The 21,184-nt window shown below is 40.4% G+C and overlaps 1 protein-coding gene across 5 annotated transcripts in view; it reads right to left on the bottom strand.

The window, feature by feature from the left end:
* Positions 1-21,184, bottom strand: part of RUFY3 (RUN and FYVE domain containing 3) — a gene marked incomplete at both ends in the record, with an annotated part of 84,554 nt that overhangs the window by 12,018 nt on the left and 51,352 nt on the right. For 3 of the 5 annotated variants that reach the window (XM_080797470.1, XM_080797471.1, XM_080797472.1), the window contains 11 exons: positions 3,096-3,193; positions 4,077-4,244; positions 6,456-6,539; positions 7,857-7,949; positions 10,826-10,895; positions 12,491-12,556; positions 14,037-14,098; positions 15,700-15,823; positions 17,337-17,438; positions 18,278-18,395; positions 19,131-19,304. In XM_080797470.1, the coding sequence (XP_080653596.1) occupies positions 3,096-3,193; positions 4,077-4,244; positions 6,456-6,539; positions 7,857-7,949; positions 10,826-10,895; positions 12,491-12,556; positions 14,037-14,098; positions 15,700-15,823; positions 17,337-17,438; positions 18,278-18,395; positions 19,131-19,304 (1,159 nt within the window). Of the gene's footprint in view, positions 1-1,202; positions 1,276-3,095; positions 3,194-4,076; positions 4,245-6,455; positions 6,540-7,856; positions 7,950-10,825; positions 10,896-12,490; positions 12,557-14,036; positions 14,099-15,699; positions 15,824-17,336; positions 17,439-18,277; positions 18,396-19,130; positions 19,305-21,184 lie in introns of those variants that run through there. The other 2 variants (XM_080797473.1, XM_080797474.1) reach the window with 1 other exon arrangement.

Genomic DNA, 21,184 nt, shown 5'->3' with positions numbered 1-21,184 from the left:
ATTTTTAGACTAAATAATAATAAAGAGTTTATCATGTATCTATTTCCTACGCTGAAATGGTTTTCTAATAATTAGATTGTTAGTTTCCCAGAGACATTAGCAAATCCCCATCGGAACAGAAAGGAATAGAAACTCTTAAGTAAATGTTTCTAGCAAGAAATGACAGGTGGGAAACCACTTATGTTTATGCCTTGTTGTCTTTACTCCAAAAGGAAAAGCAGGATAGATCTGAAAATTGTGTAGTGTTGTGTTGTGTTTTGTTTTTATAGGAGACGAGTTTTTGCATTAAAATGATCCTCTCTGAGCTACCTAAATAGGAAGTGGAATTGCAGGAAAATGGCAGAGGTAGAAGATGGCAAACGTTAGGAGGGTTTTCCAAGCTTCCACATTATCATGTTATCGTAAGTTACCTAATCACTAACTTTATCTCTACGTACTTGAAAGAAATGTAAGGATGCGGGTCTGTTTCCCCCCCCAAAGTCACTAAGGCAAAAAAGTTGCAAGCAATCTTGGTTACGGAGAACAGAACTGTAGTGAAATTCTAAGTACTTATCTGTGGCTTGGGGAGTAAACCTACACAAGGAACGTGGGGAGGGGGCGTGGCCTAGGAGACAGAGCTACTTTAGCAGAGTCCAAGTCCGTAGGGCTGTCACCTCCAGTCCATTACATCACAATGGCAGAGCAGGCTCTCTGGCATGGACAGCGTACCTAGAATCCGGTACTGTCTGAGACTGAGCTGTAAAAGCATCAATAAAAGATGCAGAGAGTGTCCATTCCCTAGGCTTTTTTTTTTTTTTAAATGGTGTGTTTATTTATTGGTCAACTCAATCTTTTTTTTTTAATGGTGTGTTTATTTATTGGTCAACTTTTAAATGGTGTTTATTTATTGGTCAATTCAACCTTTTTTTTTAAATGGTGTGTTTATTGGTCAACAAAGTAATTTCTTGAAGTTTATTTGGCAATTAATTAAGAACTTATACTAAATGTTCTAACTCTAGGGAGAAAATAAAGAAGAAAAAAACCCATGGCCTAGATATCAAATTGTTGTTGTTGTTGTTGTTGTTTTTTAAGTCCAACAAATTCAGAGTCGATTTTTGGTGACATTTTATGTAGAATCAGAGCTTAAATGAAATAACTTTCAGATTTCTTTCTTTACAATTAAGTTGTACATCAGACTTGCGAGGTGACGAAATGCAAAATGCCTAATGATGTTTTGGGATCAGTTTATTTGCTGCACTATTTAAGGTCTTTGCCTGTTTCACCAAATCCTTTTCACTAAATTAGTAAAATAAAAACAAAAATGGAGTGGAAGGGGAATGAGAGAATGAATAAACGGGAAAGACAAAAATAGCAAGAGAATAAGTTAGCTTAATACTTGAAGAACTCATTATTTTAGTTCTGTCTACTTCAAATGCCAAATCAAAAAACTATTAAAAAATAATTCTATGCAACATTTCAAAAACCCAATTTATGAACACCGAAATTAATCTCTTAAATCATAAACATATAACTGCTACGAGCAAGCACTTAGAGAACTTTCTGGATAGACTGATACCTTTTTATTTAAAATCAGCCAAATCAGAAGCTTCAAACTTATTTACAGATTTGCAATTAACTTGTGAGTTACCATTAATATTCAGTGCCATTCAGGACCCTTCCTGGTCAAGATTTATCTGAATAAAAGAAGTCATCCACTCATCTGTTCATTCACGCATCTGCTAAATGAATTCCTTGTATGTTCAGGGCACTAAGACAGATCCAATGAGGGAACTTAAAAAATTCATTAAGTAACCTGGAGGAATTCACACTCTCATCAGATGATACACACATAAAGGGCTGGAACGCGAAGCAGAAGGTGACAAGTGAGCATTACGGACAGGTGTGGATGTATGGCTATGGGAATTCCAACAAGGACAAAGGGGTAGATTAATCTGAGAAGAAGCATCAGAGGATGGTGGCGGCACTGGAGCCTGAAGGTAAAGAAAGGATCTGAGGACAAGGCAGCGAGAAGAGGGAGGGCTTTCCTAACTGGTGGGGCTGTCGGGCCAGGAACAGGTGGAGAAAGTGCAGGCGCGCGCAGGGGCCTGCAGTCCCTCGTTCTGGCTCAAGTAAAAGAAGGGTCATCAGTGGGGTTCAAAGCGGCAACCCAGACTGGCCGCGCAGAGTGACCATGGGTGCCATGGCTCCTTCAGTCTTGAAATCTTGGCCATTTCTCTTGGCAGCCGAGTCACCACGAAGAAAACAGGTGGTTTCAGCCAAAGAGAAACAAAAGTAGCACAGGGAGAGGCTGTGTTTTGGGCAGACTGAATTGTAGGTACCTGACGGAAACGGCTGGTCGGAGGATGAAAACCCAACGCTGGGTTTTCAGAGGAGGACAGAGCTGGAGACGGACAGATCTAAGATTGCGGGCAGGGTGACAGCGGACACTACAGAACTGCTCAGGAGAAAGGAGAGAGAGAAGGGAGATGGGAGGGAGGAGAGGAAGGAGTTCAAGTGTTAGAAGGGCCCTCGGTATCCCGGCATCACCAGCACCAGCGCATTCCAAGACTTTGGTGAGGAAGAATAAAACAAAAACTGCGAGCATATTTAAAAGTGCTTTCGGGACACCTGGATGGCTCAGTCAGTTAAAAGTCTGCCTTCCGCTCAGGTCATGATCTCTGGGTCCTGGGATCGAGTCCCACATCGGGCTCCTTGCTCAGCAGGGAGCCTGCCTCTCTCTCTGCACCCCCACCCCCCAATGTGCGTGCCTGACTGCGCTCTCTTTCTCTCTCTCACAAAAATAAATAAAACCTTAAAAATTTTTTTTAAAAAGTGCTTTCATCCTGTGGGCCTCCCTCCTCCAACACGACACTGAAGTGGGATTATTGTAAGAGGATTACTGTTCTGCTGTTCGAAACAGTCACGAGAGCCTGAGGTTCCTTAAAAATGTTTTCAGTGACACCTTAGAGAAACACAAAATTTAACTGGCTTTCCACCAGCATGTCTGGTTTTAAGTTGGGAGAATTTCATACACTTTGTCTGCCAAATGCATAGCATTCTCTTCTCTTCCAGCACTGAAAGCCCAAGATGTTTCACTCAAGAAATAGCACTTTTACCTTTGTTCGAGTTGTTTGATGGTAGCAGCCATCTGATTAGTCTTCTCTTCCAAACGACTGTTTAGTTCACTTTTCTGTTTTACTCCTAAGTCTGAACTCTGTTACGGAAAAGAAATATGAGTGATGTCCATAGGACACAAAATCCTGAAATAAATCACACACAGCTTTCTGAACCTAATGGTAAGTGTGAAACAGAGAAACAGAACTGCTCATCTATCAGTTAATTTCCAAACGGAGAAAAAACAAAAAGCAATGTTTAAAATCAGTATTGCTATGTGCAGCTTTGTCACAGAAACGAACATTACGAGGCTCATCAATTTATCATTTCAGTGTAAGAACCAACGGCGTGTTGCTTAGCAAAGTAAGGCAATCAGAAGATGACAAGTACCACATGATTTCACTTGCATGTGGAATTTAAAGAAAAAAAAAAAAAGGATGAACATAGGGGAAGGGAAGGAAAAATAAAACAAGACGAAACCAGAAAGGGAGACAGACCATAAAAGATACTTAGCTCTAGGGAACAAATTGCGGTGGGGGATGGGGTAACTGGGTGATGGGCATTAAGGAGGCCACTCGATGGGACGAGCACCGGGTATTATGTGCAACTGACAAATCGCTGAAGTCTACCGAAACTACTAGTACACGATACGTTAAAAATTGATTTTAAATAAAGAATGGAAAAAAAAAAGCTAATGGAATATATAGCTCCGTTGACAGGGGAGGCTGGAGTGTAGAAATTATCTTACAGGATACAATAGGCCTCTTTCCCCACCAGAATCTGAAAAGGAGCGATGGCTTTCCAGAACAGCACAGGATCCTACGACAGTCTGATCCCTACAGTGGTTTACTGGCCGCCAGCCTCAAAATGCGACGTGAGTCTTCCCTCTTGTACGTCAAGCGTGATTCCAGAGAGACCAGAGGGGCGGAGGGAACCCTGGGAGTTTACAGAGCCAGTGAGTGTGTCCCTCTCCTTGGCCCTACCTGCAGCTTGAAGGCAAGTTCGTGCTTGAGAGCCCTGAGGTCATCCAGCTGCTGCCGCAGAGACACCAGGGCGTCCTGCTTCTCGCAGACATCCTTCTCCAGCATCTTCATAGCCAACTCCATCTCCTGTCTCATGCTGATCTGGATCTCCAGTTCCTTCTCCACATCCTGCCCCCAAAGGTAAATAAACTGCTTATTTTCTCTTTCCTCAACGAAGTACAAACTATGAAATTCTACAGGAAAAGGTGTAAATTCCAATACTCTCAGGTCTGAATACTCGGGCAAAATAGCTACAAGCTATCATTCAATGCAGAGATATTAACAAAGGAACAATAATTAGGATCATTAAAAGACATTTATTCAATAATTTACAAATCCCCAAAACTTGGTAGGCCAGAGATAGTGCTATTTAATATGTCTGAAATACACACATACTTGCGGCACTTCATTAGAGCGAGACAATCGGTGTCATGTTCTATCATAGAAATGTACAGAAAGTGCTACCCTAGCCAGTGCCAAATGAAGCACTTAGCAATTCTCTTCAATTTGGATTTTGTTGATGTCGTCAAGAGCCCAAGGAACCCAAAAGATACACTGGGTCCCGAGGGTAAACATCTCAATAAGTGAAAATGATTGATATGGTAACTGAATTTTTATAATCACGTAACATGAACCCCCTTTTTGGTCCAGTCATTATTACTGCAACATGATTTGGAGGATCAAAGTTATAAAGACCTGAATTTCCTTTTCCATCCATGCTGTTCCCTGGGGCGTATCTAGGAACTTGCTTGGTTTCTTTCCTTTCTGAATAAACCGGTATCTTTTCGTGACAAAAGCATGTGGAAAATTTTGTGTCAGATTTTTTTTTTTTTTAAAGATTTTATTTATTTATTTGACCAACAGAGATCACAAGTAGGCAGAGAGGCAGGCAGAGAGAGAGGAGGAAGCAGGCTCCCCGCTGAGCAGAGAGCCCGATGCGGGGCTTGATCCCAGGACCCTGGGACCACGACCCAAGCTGAAGGCAGAGGCTTTAGCCCACTGAGCCACCCAGGCGCCCCTTGTGTCAGATTTTTAAGATACATGTGCCATTTAACTGAGGTGTCCCTCTGTGCATGGTTAGCTTGATTCAATCAGACTGCTTCTGAAATGCTGACATGTATTATTTCTAGGATCTTCCTCATAGTAAGTGTTTTGAGATCGAATTCATAAACACATAGAAGGAAAGTGATAATCCAAGGATGTTAAAATTATATTGCTGTTTGCTCAGAACATCTGAAATTCTATTCTATACACTGTTACGTGGTCATAATTTTTAGAAACTGAATCGCCTTTGTTTTTAGCTTCTTCCTATTTTCAGAGAGAGACACTGTTGGTGAGGGGAGATCCTTCTGTCTGTCGTATCATCACTACTGCAGGAGGAGTTCATTTACCAATACCAGGGATGTATCAATGTACTAATCCTTGGCTAAAATCTATTACAGGAGTATTATTCACTATTATACATTTATACACACACATACATCCTCCAAGGAGACATAACAGAATCTTTGCAGGAGGAGGACTCGGGTAGGAGTGGGATCACCACGTTTAAAACAGTAGGTTCCGTATACATAATGTTCTCATTACACAAACTATAAAACCGAAAAAAAAAAAAAAAAAAAGATTGGCAAAATCCCGTTAGCTATTGAGAATACTTATACTCAGAAAATGGACTGGGAAAGCGTTATAGGGAATATGGGTTAAAAAGAGTGAGAAATATACACCTGAAACTAATGGAACACTGTGTTAACTATACTTAAAAAAATTTAATTTAAAAAAAAAGTCACTGAAGCAACTAAAGTATCATTGTTCTCTGTACGAACAATATTCTCTTTAGCAAATATTATGATATGGAAAAATCCACCCTAAGACTTAACTAAGAGGGCTTCCTCGATGCCATTTTAGTTGAATCAGATAATTAGAAATTTTCTACAGTTTTCCTATATGCAAAATCCACTGTATTCATCAATAAGCAGCTAGCCTTTCCTACAGAAGGTAATATCTTTGATTAAGAGTGTTGAGCACTACATCTGAAACTAATGTTGGCTAATTGAATTAAACTTAAGAAACTTAAAGAAAAAAAAGAGTGTTTTATGCAAGTAATGTCCAGTGAAGGTAAAAATCAGCCATATGAAAATTTGCCTTTATGTCTAATTATATTTATAATAAATATACTCAAAATTAAAAATAAAAAGGAGTGAGAAACAGTTTTTTAGAATCTACAAAAATTTGTTGGCCCACTACTAATGTTCCTGAGCCTGGGCTGTTACGATCAAACATCTAAGTGTGCCTTTATGTTTAATGGGTTACTGAACTACTAAAACGTTAAGTTAAATTTACCAGTCGCAATTGTGTCTCCTCCTTTAAATGCTTTCTGGCTTCACTCAGTGCTTGCCCTTCTGCAGTTCTGTCCTGCTTAGGACCCTTGAAAAGATAAATAAAATAGTACATATATTTAAGGATTCAAAAAAAATCTATATAGAGTTAGTGGACACTGTTATTTAGTAAGGGAAAATAATTATATTTTATATTTAATTAAACAGGTATAACACTGAATAAAGACAACAAAGACAATGAAGCAGCTTAGTAAATAAAAAATTCTCAGCAGAACTGGGTTTTCTTGCCATTTTGTTTAAAGTCCTAAGATAGGTTATCATATCCAGTGCAAGAAGTCTTAAAAGTCAGCCTCTAAATACAAAGTGACATTCACTGTAAAATGTGAATTGGGCCAAAGGTTCAAACGGGAATATATTCCTTCTTCTGAGATCTCACATTTGGAATCTCCAACCATCCAGAGAGATCATAGCTAAAAACAAGCAGATCATCAGAAAATTCTGAGCAGTCACAGTTGTTTTCACAACACCCACACATTAAAGTCAAACCCACTATTCACAGAGAACTACTCTCGTCCCCACTCCGGGCCTAGCTGCTTACTCTATCGGAACAGTTTTAATAACCATAGCTATCTGGATTCCTAGATCACAGAAGAACAGAAGCCTGTAGACAAAAGTCAGTGGGGAGACACTAATACCAGCAGCAAGGAGAAGGGAGAGATGTCAGTGAGATCATAAAAGCAGAGAGAAAGCACCCAGAGCAATCTGGAAACATTTAAGGACAGGGGCTAGAAGCTCAATCAACTCCAACAGCCCCTAAAGTGGTGTCATTATAACTTCATGCGGAATCACCGATGTTGGTGATCAGGACCTTCAATCACCATGAACAGCTAAAAGTGTTACATCATGTCCTCTACCTAGGACTGCTTAGGAGTGTGCAGGACACAAAAGATTTGCAAAAAAATCTGTGTAGCCATATATAAAAAGTTTGATACCTTAAGGGATCAAGTTATCTCGAACACTCATTTACATGGCAACTCCCAGTGGTACTAAATAAACACTTCTTACAAAGTAGTAACATGGCCTGAAAACAACAGTATATTCAATATAATAAACGTTAACACTTAAATATAGTACAAATCATGAGTCCATAACAAGACACTGAATTAGATCGGTTCCTGAAATTTCTCAACAGATAGAGACAGCGGTGAAGCCAGGGAGCATCTGTAGGAAGAACCTCACGCCCACGTAAGCTCCATCATTACTCGATTCCGCAGGGAATCTCAGTAAAAACAGTGCAAGTGCTTGATGCTTCCAAACAGTCCTCTGGAGTAGAACCTCTCCCGCCTCCCGCCCCGCCACGTTAACACACTCTCTAGGAATATTTTATAAATCCAGTAAGGTTAACCTTCCGATTGGATTCCAATATGTAGGAGCTTTCCTCTTTAACACGTTCCATTTCTTCTTGTAAGGTAATAATCCTATTGTTTGCAACTGCAAGCTGTTGAAAAAAATTTAAAAAAAAATTTAGGGTAAATTTTAGGGTAAATAGGATAAGATAACCCATGATCTGCTAGGACATAACTTTCAGGCTTGTGTATTCTTAGAGAAGGAAAGAAGGTTATCTGTAATCACATGAAAATGTTTATTGTATCGGAAATTAGGAAAAGTATTTTTAAGCTAGGTTAGATAAAAATAAAAAGTATCTCCTGTTGCTGCTTTTTGTGTAAACTCTTTTTTCAGTACCAAAATGTTAAGATTGTTTACCTCAAGGGTGTTCTCATGGGTAACTTATATTTAGCTGTAATACCTATTTCTAAAACGTTTAATGAAGAGGTCATGTCATGCCCTGGGGACTCATAAACCCTATGTAAGACCTTTGATAGATGATTTTTAAGAGTAAAGAAATGGAACTCCAAAGTTCTCACTAAAAGATGCCTTTAAGTACCGAAGAGATCTGTCATTTCAGCGCCTAAACAGGTAAGGTAACACTACGAGCGGTATACTGCTCAGGGAGACGTTTATATCTGTATTCTACAGGAGGGGAAAGAAAAGTACAAACACTTTTTCCTCTTCCGCACCTGCTAACCTGGATTCCCCCCAGAGAACACGGAAGAGCCTGAATGAGAGTAGGAAGGGCACTCAGTGGCTCCTCTCAGCCAGGCTAGTCTCCGCTTACACGATCTCCTCACGAGCAGGAGCACAGGTTCTGCTTGGTTCCCATTCTAGTGCCTAAGCACAGAGGAGCAGGGCTGGAAGCCCATGTAGCCCTCTCCGCTCCATGGGCCTAACAGTGCGTAAAAAAGTTAACTTTGGACAAGGGGGCCTGCTTTCTAGATCCACAGACATCCTCAAACAGGTTCTCCCAAGACCTTAACATCACAGAAAAGTATCATGAAGCTATGGCTGTACATCCAAGTGGGTCTCTAATTCAGCTTTACCAGTAATAAAGTGTGTATTTACATATCTTCACCTGCTTAATTCTTCTCATTTCATCATACCGGTTCAGAATTCAGGAGAGGAAAAAAGGGGTTTTGGTTTTTGTTTTTTACTGACCCTCTTAAATCCAAAATAGATGGAAATGGGAAAAGGCAGATCTAATTTGTCTGATCGCTTTTTTATAAAGCCTACACACAGGGCTTTACCTGTCTCTAAAAATTCAAAGTTTCAAGAAATTAAATGTTACTGGCAAAATAAGTACATAAATGAATTAATTAATACTGGTAATAATAAAATAAATCAAGGTCAGGAGGACAAGTCTTGTGACTGAGAGAATAAAATTAATGACCACGTTTACTGGCCGCTTATGGTAATATCAGGCACTGGCCTGGGTCCTTATGTATCACCATTTAATTCCCACAAAAACTTTACTATTACTTTATTATTCCCATTTTACGGAGACGATGACCAAGAAATAGAGGCTGAAGTTGCTGGCGAGGATTAGAAAGTCAGCAGGTGCCGGAGCGGCGACACAAACGCAGGTAGCCCACGGTCTAGAGGTCTCTAGACCTCTAGAGCATTCTAGAGACCGTGGTTCCCTGCGGTGCCCTGTTGCCTCAACAGAGGAGCAAGTGGCCCAAGGGCAACATTTCTAATCAGAGTATTTCAAAAGCTTTGCAGGGTAAAATTCTAAGGATCATTTCCATTACTTTTTTTTTTTTTTTAATTTAAAGATTTTATTTATGTATTTGACAGAGAGCGAGCGAGAGAGTACAAGCAGGGCGAGCTGCAGAGGCAGAGGTTAAAGCAGGGCCCTGCTGAGCAAGGAGCCACATACAGGACGCGATGCCAGTGGGCTGGGATCAGGACCTGAGCCAAAGGCAGACGTTTAACTGACTGAGCTACCCGGGGGGCCCTTCCATTAAGTTTTAACATAATTTAAGAATCTACATCCAAAAGCGAAGCCCGCAGAACTGAGTAATAAGGAAGGTGTTTTAAAGTGACGACCATGAAAATGTTCTAAAGAAAGCTGCATCTAAAGAAAACAGCATCTTCCTGACTGCTGCCCGAACTTGGTTCTATTTAAACCAAATGTATGCCATGGTATGTAAGAGGATAGTTATAATAAGAAGTAGATTAAAATATAGATATATTTGCCACCGGAAATATTTTATTTAAGATTTTTCATAGAGCGGCACCTGGGTGGCTCAGTGGGTTGGGCTTCTGCCCCTGGCTCGGGTCGTGGTCTCGGGGTCCTGGGATCCAGCCTCGTGTCAGGCTCTCTGCTCAGCGGGGAGCCTGTTCCCCACCCCGCCCCCGCCTGCCTCTCTGCCTACTTGTGATCTCTGTCAAGTAAATAAATTAAAAAAAAAAAAAAAAAAAGATTTTTCAGAGAAACATCTAATGTTATAAAAGGAAAAAAATGTAGTTTAGCCACTGACAAGTTAAAAAATTTCTTTACTAATCAGAATCAAAACACGAGGTTAATTTTTATTCTTAATTTGGGGACTTTTCTAAGGGTTTTCCCGTATATATTCTGTGATCTTCAGAGTAACTATGAGGCTGAAAGGCAAAGTGTAAACACCTCATCTGCCGGGCAGGCAACCGGGCCTCTTGGAGGTCCAGTGACAGACTCGAACGGGACTCGTAAGCAGCACGACACGCAAGCAGGGGTCGCTGGCCTTCCCACCAGCGATAACTCTTCAAGTTATCGACCCTCCCACCCCAAGGAGAAAATAAGGCTCATGAGGGTGGGGCCTTGCCCGACTGGCACACGTCAATCAGTGCACGCAGAAATCGTTGTCTAGCTCTAGCTCTCGCACAGAAGCAGGACCCAAATGTCTGCTGCGTGAGCAAGGGATGAGAATCAAGCTACAAGCTTCTACCACTGCACATTAGTAAACTGTAAGTTGATCAAAGAATTTCCAAAACACTCACCTCCTCTGTCAGTTTAGTGTTGGATTTTTCTAACGCATCCACTTTTGCCTGAAGATTGTTTACCGTAGCACTGCAAAGAGGAGAAAAACATAACCATTTCTCCTGAAAAACAGAACATCCTGCCCTACCCGTGTACACACGCATCACAGGTATCACCCCGTCGCCTAATGTCCACAACTCACGGTGGACTTGCAGGCTCTAAGACAGTCCCAAGGGGCTGTGGATCGTACCTGTTGTACCCTTGGCACTGAGCTCTGCACTTAAGCACTTCCTGGGTGAAACAAAAGAGCTGATCCAGGGCACTCTCAACTAAAGTTTACGTACGTATAATGACAAGCTACCTGAATCAAGGGCTTGCCATGTACCAAGCACTTTCCTAGATGTTTTTATTTGCATTATTTCATTTACTCCTTTCAACAACCCTATGCAACAGGTATCCCTAAATATAAAGAAACTGAGGCATGAAAAGAGTAACTCACATTTTTATTTCACTATCAAATGTGTATTTTTGCTCGACTAACCTCTCCGTAATTCACTGTAGTCATTATTAGTTCTTGGTCCCCAGAGAAAATATATTTAAATTGTTCTTGAGTTTTCTAGTTGAAACCAAGACTCAAAATTTATATTGATACTGGTATAATCATGTTATAGGTTTTACTTAAATTATCTTTATAAATATCTTTATAAATATAATATATATATTATATATATTATAAATATATATATTATATATTATAAATATAATATATATATTATATATTATAAATATATATTATATATTATAAATATAATATACATTATATTAAATATATATAAATAATAATATATTATATTAAATATAATATCTTTATAAATATCTTTATCTATATAATTATGAAAAATAGTTAATGGGTATACTAATTTTTCTGAATTATTTGACAGTCTTTAGCATAACAAGAACACTAATATACTTGAAAATATCAACAGACTGTTTCATGTTCTGGACAGTTCTGAAAAATAGTGAGTACTTGGTAAATTAATGGTAGTGATGGTAAAGGGAGGGTAAGTTAATACCATCAATTCAATGTATAAATGAAAAATGCAAGGGACCAACATGATACAACTAATCTAAAGGTACTAAGTGGTTTGCTCAAGCTCAGTCTTGAAATATGTGGTTGGATCTACTGAACTAAGAACATTTGTCACATGTTTAAGAATTCTTTTTAATTTTTTTTTTAAAGATTTTATTTATTCATTTGACAGAGATCACAAGTAGGCAGAGAGGCAGGCAGAGAGAGAGGGGGGAAGCAGGCTCCCTGCTGAGCAGAGAGACCGACGTGGGGCTCCATCCCAGAACCCTGAGATCACGACCTGAGCCAAAGACAGAGGCTTTAACCCCCTGAGCCAACCAGGCGCCCCATGTTTAAGAATTCTTAGCTGAACATACTTATTTAATCACTAGAGTTATAATTACATACTAATCTTATACTGCCTTTCACTCGAGGTCACCAAAACAGTTAGACGACATTTAGTTCAGTGCCTAGCTTGGTGCCTGGCAAGCAGAAAGTCTGTATTTTTGCTGAATTGACCCTGAACTGATCCTCATGGCTCATCCGTTTACTGTTACTCTTCCTTTCCTTCACAATAAAATCCCCAGGAAAGTAAAAGTATTAACTCGTTCTTTACTTTAGATGTCTGTTGAGTTCTTCTACATAGTTCTTCTGATCCAGAATTGCAGTAATCTGGCCATCTCTGGGTGGGAAGGGAGAGTGTGGGGAGGGGAATAGAAATAAAATAAATAACATTAGAAGTACCAAGAGCCCCCTCCCCCAGTCTTTTCATATAACACAGAAAGAAAACCATAGTACAGATACATTGAACCAAAAGACAGACCTGGTGTATAACGCCTCCAAAAAGATTCAGATACTTAAAAATGAATTCCCCACATTAAAAGGCCTTTGTTGCAGTTTACATACCTTAATAACTTCGGTTATAGGTATGACATTACATTCTATACATTCTATCGGAGGCACTTAAAAAATAAAAATTTTCTTCTCATAATTGAGAGCTTTTTTTCCTTTCTGGCTCTCTCTTTTTTTTTTTTTTTAAGTTTGCGTGTGTAGTTTTTAAATGATTTAAAATTATTTGCTTCCCGCTTCCTGGTCTCAGAGTTGGGTTTGGGACTCAGGGACATAAACCTCAGTACTGTCCGCACTCTCCGGGGCCGAGTTCTGCCTCACCGAAGCTGCTCGCTCGGCTGCCGGGAGTTTCTTGCGGGCCTCCTGGTGCTGCTTGTCCCTGATGCTGGAGGCCTTGTCGTGGCTCCCTGATGGCTGGGATTTAGCTAAAGTTTTGCCAGTACTCCTTATAACAACAATTTTCCATTTGTCACAGGAATTAAATTAAGCTGATTTTGGCATAATAATTGTGATCCCCAAAGGCCATATCTTTGCCTTTCAATGTTGATTTTATTTCAAAGTGAATGGTATAAAAGGCTTTCACAAAGATCAAGTGTTTAATGTTACATGAGAAAATAAAGAGTGGAAACAGGAGGTTCACTTCTGGAACCAACTAATTTGTAACAGCCAAGTTAAAAAGCCAAACTTTTCAATTAGAGTCAAATCAAGGCCACATATCTCTAGCACTAAAAGAACAAACAATGTAGTCTTGGCTCAATGTCCAAAGGTAAGAATGTCAGATTAATGGTGCTTTCAACTGCTAAATTTATAAAGAGTATTAGGCAGTACGCTTCTGATGTCTAATTTCTAAGGACCATATGGATATTTCAAAAACTTTCTTGAAATAATTTTAGATTTACAAGAGTTGAAACAGCAGTGCAGGTTCCCACATACTCCTCACTCTGCTACCCCGAATGTCAACATTCATGTAAGTCCAAAATGCGTGTTTCATATTTCACATTTTAACAAAACCGAGAGGGCAATCCTCCTGATCAAGAAGACCATGTTTTCAAATACTACTTCAAGAGAGGGAACGCTGAATTCCTTTATAAACCCCTTTATTTTGTTAGCCCCTGAACCACACAGTAGGAAAATCACTTCACTAAAACCTCTTTTAGGGTTTAGCAAGCACAAGAGTCAGTCTTTTTGACAAGACTGAAAACTGTATCACCAGAAATTCTTTCAGCAAATCTGTTAAAGCACTATTGTTGTAAACTTTAAATGCTATCAAAGCACATTAAAGAAAAAAGAAACTTAATTTTCTCTGTACGTACCCTTCACTACCTTTACTGCTGTTCCCATCCTTGAGATACATTGAAAAATCTATAACTCCAACCTACAGAGAGAATTTTCAAAATTTAACATAAAATTGATACTTTTTTAAAAGGCATAACGCAATATCTCTTCCTGGGCATTCAAAACAGCAATAAAGTCATGGCCATTATTTGAAATTTTTGATGAAAATGGGGTGCCTGGGTGGCTCAGTCCATTAAGCATCTGCTTTTGGCTTGGGTCATGATCCCAGGGTCCTGGGATCGAGTCCCACATCGGGCTCCCCGCTCCGTGGGGGAGACGGCTTCACCCTCTGCCTCTCTCTCTGTCATGAATTAAATGAATTTAAAAAATTTTTTTTGATGAAAATGTAATGTTTTACTTATATCAAGAACTTGAGAATGGGTGAAAGTAAGTAAAGAACGGAGGTTAAGGCAACAGGACCAGAAGACCAGGTCGTGCAAGTCAACACAAGGCTCTAAGAAAGTCAACAGAAAGCTTACTATAAATTTAAGGCTTAAAGTTTCTTTCTCTTTGGTTTCTCTCAAGTATTCTGCTACTGAATCCCTATTCACTTTTAGGAATAACGTTTTAAAAATTCTAATTACAAACAATGCATATTTCCTTAAAGAAGTTTCAGAAAATGCAGGTAAGTAAAAGGAAGTAGTACAAAATACCCATAGTCCCAACCACCCTGAGAGGACCATTATAACATTTTGGTATTTATTCTTCCAAACTTTCATTGATGCAGTATGTCTAAATTTTTCAGGACTGCTATTTTATTATTCAGCTTATTTCTTTTCTAAAATCGAGGTCAAAATATCCTACTTCCTCTTCCATTTTCTCAGAGTATAAAGTAACAAAAATTTGCTGTAGTATTTCAGAGAAGGGGTGAGAAAGAATCAGAGCGAAAGTGATATCTTTATTTATTGAGCAATTAATTATGTGCCAGGCTCTGTACCAGGTGCATCACATATAATAATTCTTTCATTCCTCACTATAACCCTATGAAATAGATACAGATATTCTTTTTTTGTCCCTGTATTACAGCTAAGAAACGTGAAGCATCAAGAAATTAACTACAAAATTTATTCAGCTAAAAAATAAAGCAGCAGAATCCGAACCTAAACAGTTTAGCTTTAGTCTGTATTCGTTAACTGCCACGCCTGTGTATGTATTTTAGACTGGGTGTGTCGCTCTGTGTGTATTTTAGTCTGTATGAAATATTTTATTTTATTATTTTAAAATATTTTAATTATTTATTTGACAGCGAGAGAGGGAACACAGCAGGGGCAGAGAGAGAGGGAGAAGCAGGCTCCCCACTGAGCAGGGAGCCTGATGCAGTGCTCGATCCTGGGACCCTGAGATCATGACCTGGGCAAAAGGGAGACGCTTAATGACAGAGCCATCCAGGAGCCCCAGTCTGTACAAAATATTTTAGACAGAGATTACAGTCAAGACAAGAATGTGAAAAACATTCATAATACATAAATGAGTCAAGTTAGAAGGAAAAGTAAGTTGTTTATATTCACATCAAAAATATAAAAATCCTATTTATGACTCACAGAATTTCCCTTAAGTTGGTTGGTATAATCTGATCCATCTAAATTCTGAGATAACAGAACTCAGAGAGACACGCTTGATGACTGAGCCTCTTTTGCATACCTGAGAGTCCAAGTCTTCTCCTTTCATACAGAAATTGGCATCAATGACATTCAGACCCACCAAGAGACCAGCAATTATGGCTCCTTCTTCTTCCATCATGAGGGCATTGGGCTCATAGAATTCACTGTAAGTGAAATCCACAGAATACCAATAATAAAACCTCAAGAATCCGAAGATGTAATCTTGAGACAAGCAGAAAATGCTGGCCTCACGGTCGAATATGGGTACCAAAATAATAGCAAAAAACTTAAAAAAAAAAACAACCCAAAAACGGATGGCTTGGGTAGTTTATTTTAGACAATACGTGCATGAATAGACTCTAGATATTAGTCCAGCTGAAAGAAAAGTGATGAGAATGATATTTTCACTGAGGTCACTGTTTATGCTTTTCCCATGTATTTATTTGTATTTGAGATGCAAGGGACAGTTTTTCAATCTTAAAGTATCTTTAAAAAATTGGTTTTTCAAAATTTGCCTCAGAGATCTGATTTATAAGTGGAGGCGTGGTGTCACCCCGCTGTCATTCTAATTTGCATTTACATGATAGCTAGTGAGCTTAAGTATCTTCATATATGTATGTGTATGTATATATGTACATGTACATACATATTTTAAGATTGATTTATTTGAGAGGGAGAGAGAAAGAGAACGTGCGCTCATGAGTGAGGAGAGGGGCAGAGGGAGGGGAGAGAAATCCCCAAGCAGACTGCCTGCTGAGCGCGGAGCCCGAGGCAGGGGTCCATCCCACAACGCTGAGCTCATGACCTCAGCCGAAACCGTCAGGCAACTTAACTGACTGAGCCACCCACGCACCCCTATATGTATTTATAAAGTAAGCTCTCCAGCCAACGTGGGACTGAACTCAGGACGGCGAGACCAAGAGTCCAAGAGTCGCACGCCCCACTGACTGAAGCAGCCACGACCCCTTCCCCCCTTTCTTCTGTTTACTAGCCATTTTGATTTTCTCTCGTGAAATGCTTATTCAAACCCTTTACTCATTTTAACATTTAATTGGCTCTCTTTTTCTTACTGGATTGAAGGACTTCTTCGCATGCCCTGAATATGCATCATTTGTTGGAGATACATATTACAAATAGCTCCTTTCACTCTACGGGTTGCCTTTTAACCTTGTGTCTTCTGATGAATGAAGGTCTTCATTTTAATGTAGACCAATGTATCTATTTTTTTCCTTTAGGAGTAGAGCTTTTTATGTCTTATTTAAGAAAATGGTGTCTACCTTATATTTTCTTCTAAAAGTTTTACTCTTTTCCCTTTCCTGTTTGTATCTATAATCCATCTGGAAATTTTTTCGTGTATGCTGTTTCCAAATTTCATGTTACATGCCTGCGTACATGCTAAGATGTCAAAAGCCTTTCTTGTTTTTGATGGGGGGGGTATCACATTTTGGACTACCCTGTATATGTGCCACAGTGACAGACTGAACATTAAGTACCAAATAAATATCTGTTCTTGAGTGCGTATGTGGGTGTGAGGTGTGGGGCAAGGTATTAGTCGAACTACATGAAATTGCCACGAATCAAGTTTTTGATCTGTGAAAACAGCAAATTTCTATGATTCGACCTCATACGATATAGAACACAGCAAGAAAAGAACAAAGTTTAACAAGATGTTCATACCTGAGGAGTTCCTTCTTATTGATCAACGCTTTCATATATTCTGAGAGCTTCTTTTGCATTAATGCCAAACGAAGCCAGGCTCTTCCTCTGCCTACTGGTGTCCTACAGAAACACAGGAACCAAACAACTCAAAGTAGCAGAGCTGGGGCCACCGTGGGGCAGATTCCCATCCTCTCGCTCCTAGTCCTCAGTAGAACATGCACACTGAGGTGCTCCCTACGACCTCCTCCACCTCATTTCTACGTGAGGAATTCTGCGTGGAATGAATGGTGCAATGAGGGGGCTGGTGGGTCTGGGGGTGCGTGTTTGGAACAAGTGCTCTTGTGAAGAATCAGTTAACTGGATGAGACTACGATCTGAAGACAGATACTCCGGGAGGCCCAAGTGAAAATGTCCCATCGCATCAGCATTCGTAATCCTCAGAGACTTAGCGTGGGTCACGTAAGTACCCACATACTAGTAATGCAGACATAGTCCATGTAGGCCGCTATCAAATTAAAGTTAAACCAGCCTAACTTAGTAAGATGGTTACTACTCTTTTTCAAGTTCTGAGGCAGGGTCCCAGTGTCTGTAGCTGAGGTTCACTTGACAACTGTTTTAATCTTGGCTCTCAAACATTCTTTTTCTTAGTCATGTCTAGCACACTCCCTCCTTAGATCTAATTTCTTGAGACTCGAACCGATTCCCACAAGTGCTTTAAGAGGATAAGAAAACGTTTGGTCTTTTAACATGAATACAATCTCTTTAACGTTAATAATAATTATCCCTCACAGGTACACTTCTCTTCATATTCGATATGAGCAGCCTCTCTCACAACAGTTCTGACGCATAAATAGAGTTTTCTTTTTGGATTGTTATGAAATAAATGATTATGGTCATCATTATCTTTAGTCTTCAAGGAGTCTTCAAGAATGTTTTCCTAACAGAATTCAAAGACTTACTTAAGTCCTGGAAGATCTTTAACACTTGCTGTTATCTCTGCAGCTTCCGGAACAAGCTTTTCTACCAATTCTAGAGGCCCCCAGAAGGATTTGTTTTGTCCAAGAAAGGTTTTCTTAGCTAAGGTGATAAAAACAAAGAAGTATTTTAATATTCTTTGCAACATAAACACACAAACGCGTGCACACACTTCTCTCTCATCCGTTCAATCTTTTTTCTCAGGGAACTAGTCTTAGATTACCAGACAGTCCTAAAACTATTCATGCTTTCAGAACAGGGAACATTTTGTGACAATCAAAAAACCTCCCACTTCCCAAGACTCAGTCCTTTCTCTTTCAGGGAGAACTTATAACTAGCCCGATATAATAAAACATTTTATAGTCCTTAAAGCTGCATGGTATTAGTGAGGAAAACAGTCCAATGGAAAAGAATACGTAATCCAGAAACAGGCTGTTAGATACTGGGGAAGGAGCAGGAAAGAAAGCAAGGAGACCACCACCAGGTCCTGTCCTCAAACCTTACGGTTAAGTGGAAGAGCGCGAAAGCAAGAGTCCACTGTGTGACCTTGGGCAAGTTAGCGGTCATTCTAGGCCTCTTTCCACCTGTCAAACAGAAGGGCCGTCCTGGACCAGTAACGTCTGTTCCAGCTCTAGAATTTAGAGATCAGTGTTTCGTAAGCCCTGTGTGCTCTTTAATTCAACCACGTCCCTGTGCCCATGCAGGGGGCATTCCAGTAGGTTAGTATCACTAATTCAAGCCTCTTATTCTTGGGCTCCACAAAGACCGCTTTTCTTCTTGGGGATGTGCTGCCCGAATACAGCTGTGCGCACATCTGCATCCCGGGGCCTCGCCTACCCTTCAGGCCGTGTTTCAGGCAGTGCTCCATCACCACGAAGAACTGCTGGAGGGGAGCATAGTCGGAGTCCAGAGTCCTCCCCAGGTTCAGAGCAGATTCAATCAAGCCCTTGATACTCAGCTTGGCCATGTTCATCAGGTTCATGCGTTCGTTAGCCATGAGATAATTAGGATCTACAGCCAAAGAGAGAGAGGACAGACCATGGTTACTGGAAACAGCACATTTAAAAATAAAGCATGTCACTGTGTTGACATTAGCATCGAAGGTACAAGAGCAATGCTCGGTAGGGCTGTTGGTATCTTACTGAGAATGAAGACAGTGGCACCAAACTGTATTGTCTGGTTTACATTCTCTGCCAAGTTTTACTTGCTGTTAAGAAGAAAGATGCCATGGGGTGCCTGGGTGGCTCAGTGGGTTAAAGCCTCTGCCTTCGGCTCAGGTCATGATCCCAGGGTCCTGGGATCGAGCCCTGCATCGGGCTCTCTGCTTGGCGGGGAGCCTGCTTCCCTTCCTCTCTCTCTGCCTGCTTGTGATCTCTCTCTGTCAAATAAATAAATAAAATCTTAAAAAGAAAAAAAAGAAAGATGCCAGTTTCCCTCAGGAATATTCTTCTTTTTTTCTTTTTAAGACTTTATTTATTCATTTGACAGAGAGAGACACAGCGAGAGGGAACACAAGCAGGGGCAGAGAGAGAGGGAGAAGCAGGCTCCCCACTGAGCGGGGAGCCCGATGCGGGGCTCGATCCCAGGACCCTGGGATCATGACCTGAGCCGAAGGCAGATGCTTAACAAACTGAGCCACCCAGGCGCCCCTTCCTTAGGAAAATTCTTGATGCAACAGTGAAATTACTTATTTTATCCAATTTCAGGTCTTCAGCACAGTCTTAATACTCTCACCCCCAGCCCTGCCATTACCCTACCTCGGGTGCCCATCACAGCTCACTACTGCACAGCCTTCCCGCCGGTCTCCATGATTCTACCCTGGCCCTGACCCCTCATTCTCCACAGTCTGTCAAGTGCTCTAAAAATTACAGCCAATGTAGAAAGAAAAAGTTCTTACACTTTGTTCCAAATACACTATATACATTATTAGTATTATTACTCACACCCATTACATTATTATTTAAACGAAGCATTACTAAATAAACTAAAAATAATTAACAGTATTAGCTCCCCCAGTTTTGAGACTCAGCATACAGTGTGATAAGCTACTTGAGGAAAGGGACTAAGTACCACATTTTTTTTTTTAAAGATTATGTTTATTTATTTGAGAGAGAGAATGAGAGAGAGAGAGAGAGCATGAGAGGAGAGAGGTCAGTGGGAGAAGCAGACTCCCTGCCGAGCAGGGAGCCCGATGTGGGACTCGATCCTGTGACTCCAGGATCATGACCCGAGCGGAAGGCAGTTGCTCAACCAACTGAGCCACCCAGGCACCCCTAAGTACCACATTTTATCTGACAGGACTCAGAACAATCCAGGCACTCACAACTCCCACTTGCTGGTGCCTACCCTGTGCCAGGTACTGTGGGTTGCTCCCGGCGGTTATGATTTCAATCCTTCCTTTCACCGGGCCGTGAGACAGTGACCGAGAGCGCCAACTTACACATGCAGCTTAAGAGTATAAAGCCAGGCCCTGAGCCCAGCCACTAAGAGACAACAAAGCCAGAGTCTAAACCCGGGCTCTCTGCCCCCGACACCTATGCTCTGGGCCACTAGAATCCACTTACAAATGAACCAATGACTCCAAAGGATATTTATCCTTCTCTCTGCTGGCCACTCTTTTACAGGACTATCTTACTTAATTCTTGTGACTTCATCATTAAATATCGTCCCTTCTTTTAGAGAGGTAAAGCAGGCCCACACAGTTAACAGACTGAAGGCCAAACAGTTCATAAATGGCAGAATTTGGATCTAGATCTGACATGAAAGCTAATGGATCCTCTCAAAGGTCAAATGTATCATATTTTTAAAAACTAGAAAAGGCCCAGACATCCATGAACTATTTTACCACTTCCTTGGTTGACAAAAAATACTAATAAAATCCATGTACCCGT

The sequence above is a fragment of the Martes martes genome, assembly GCF_963455335.1.
Source record: "Martes martes genome assembly, chromosome: 2".
Classification (NCBI taxonomy): domain Eukaryota; kingdom Metazoa; phylum Chordata; class Mammalia; order Carnivora; family Mustelidae; genus Martes; species Martes martes.
Note: the sequence above shows the minus strand (reverse complement) of the source record. Positions and strands in the feature narration are given on the sequence as shown.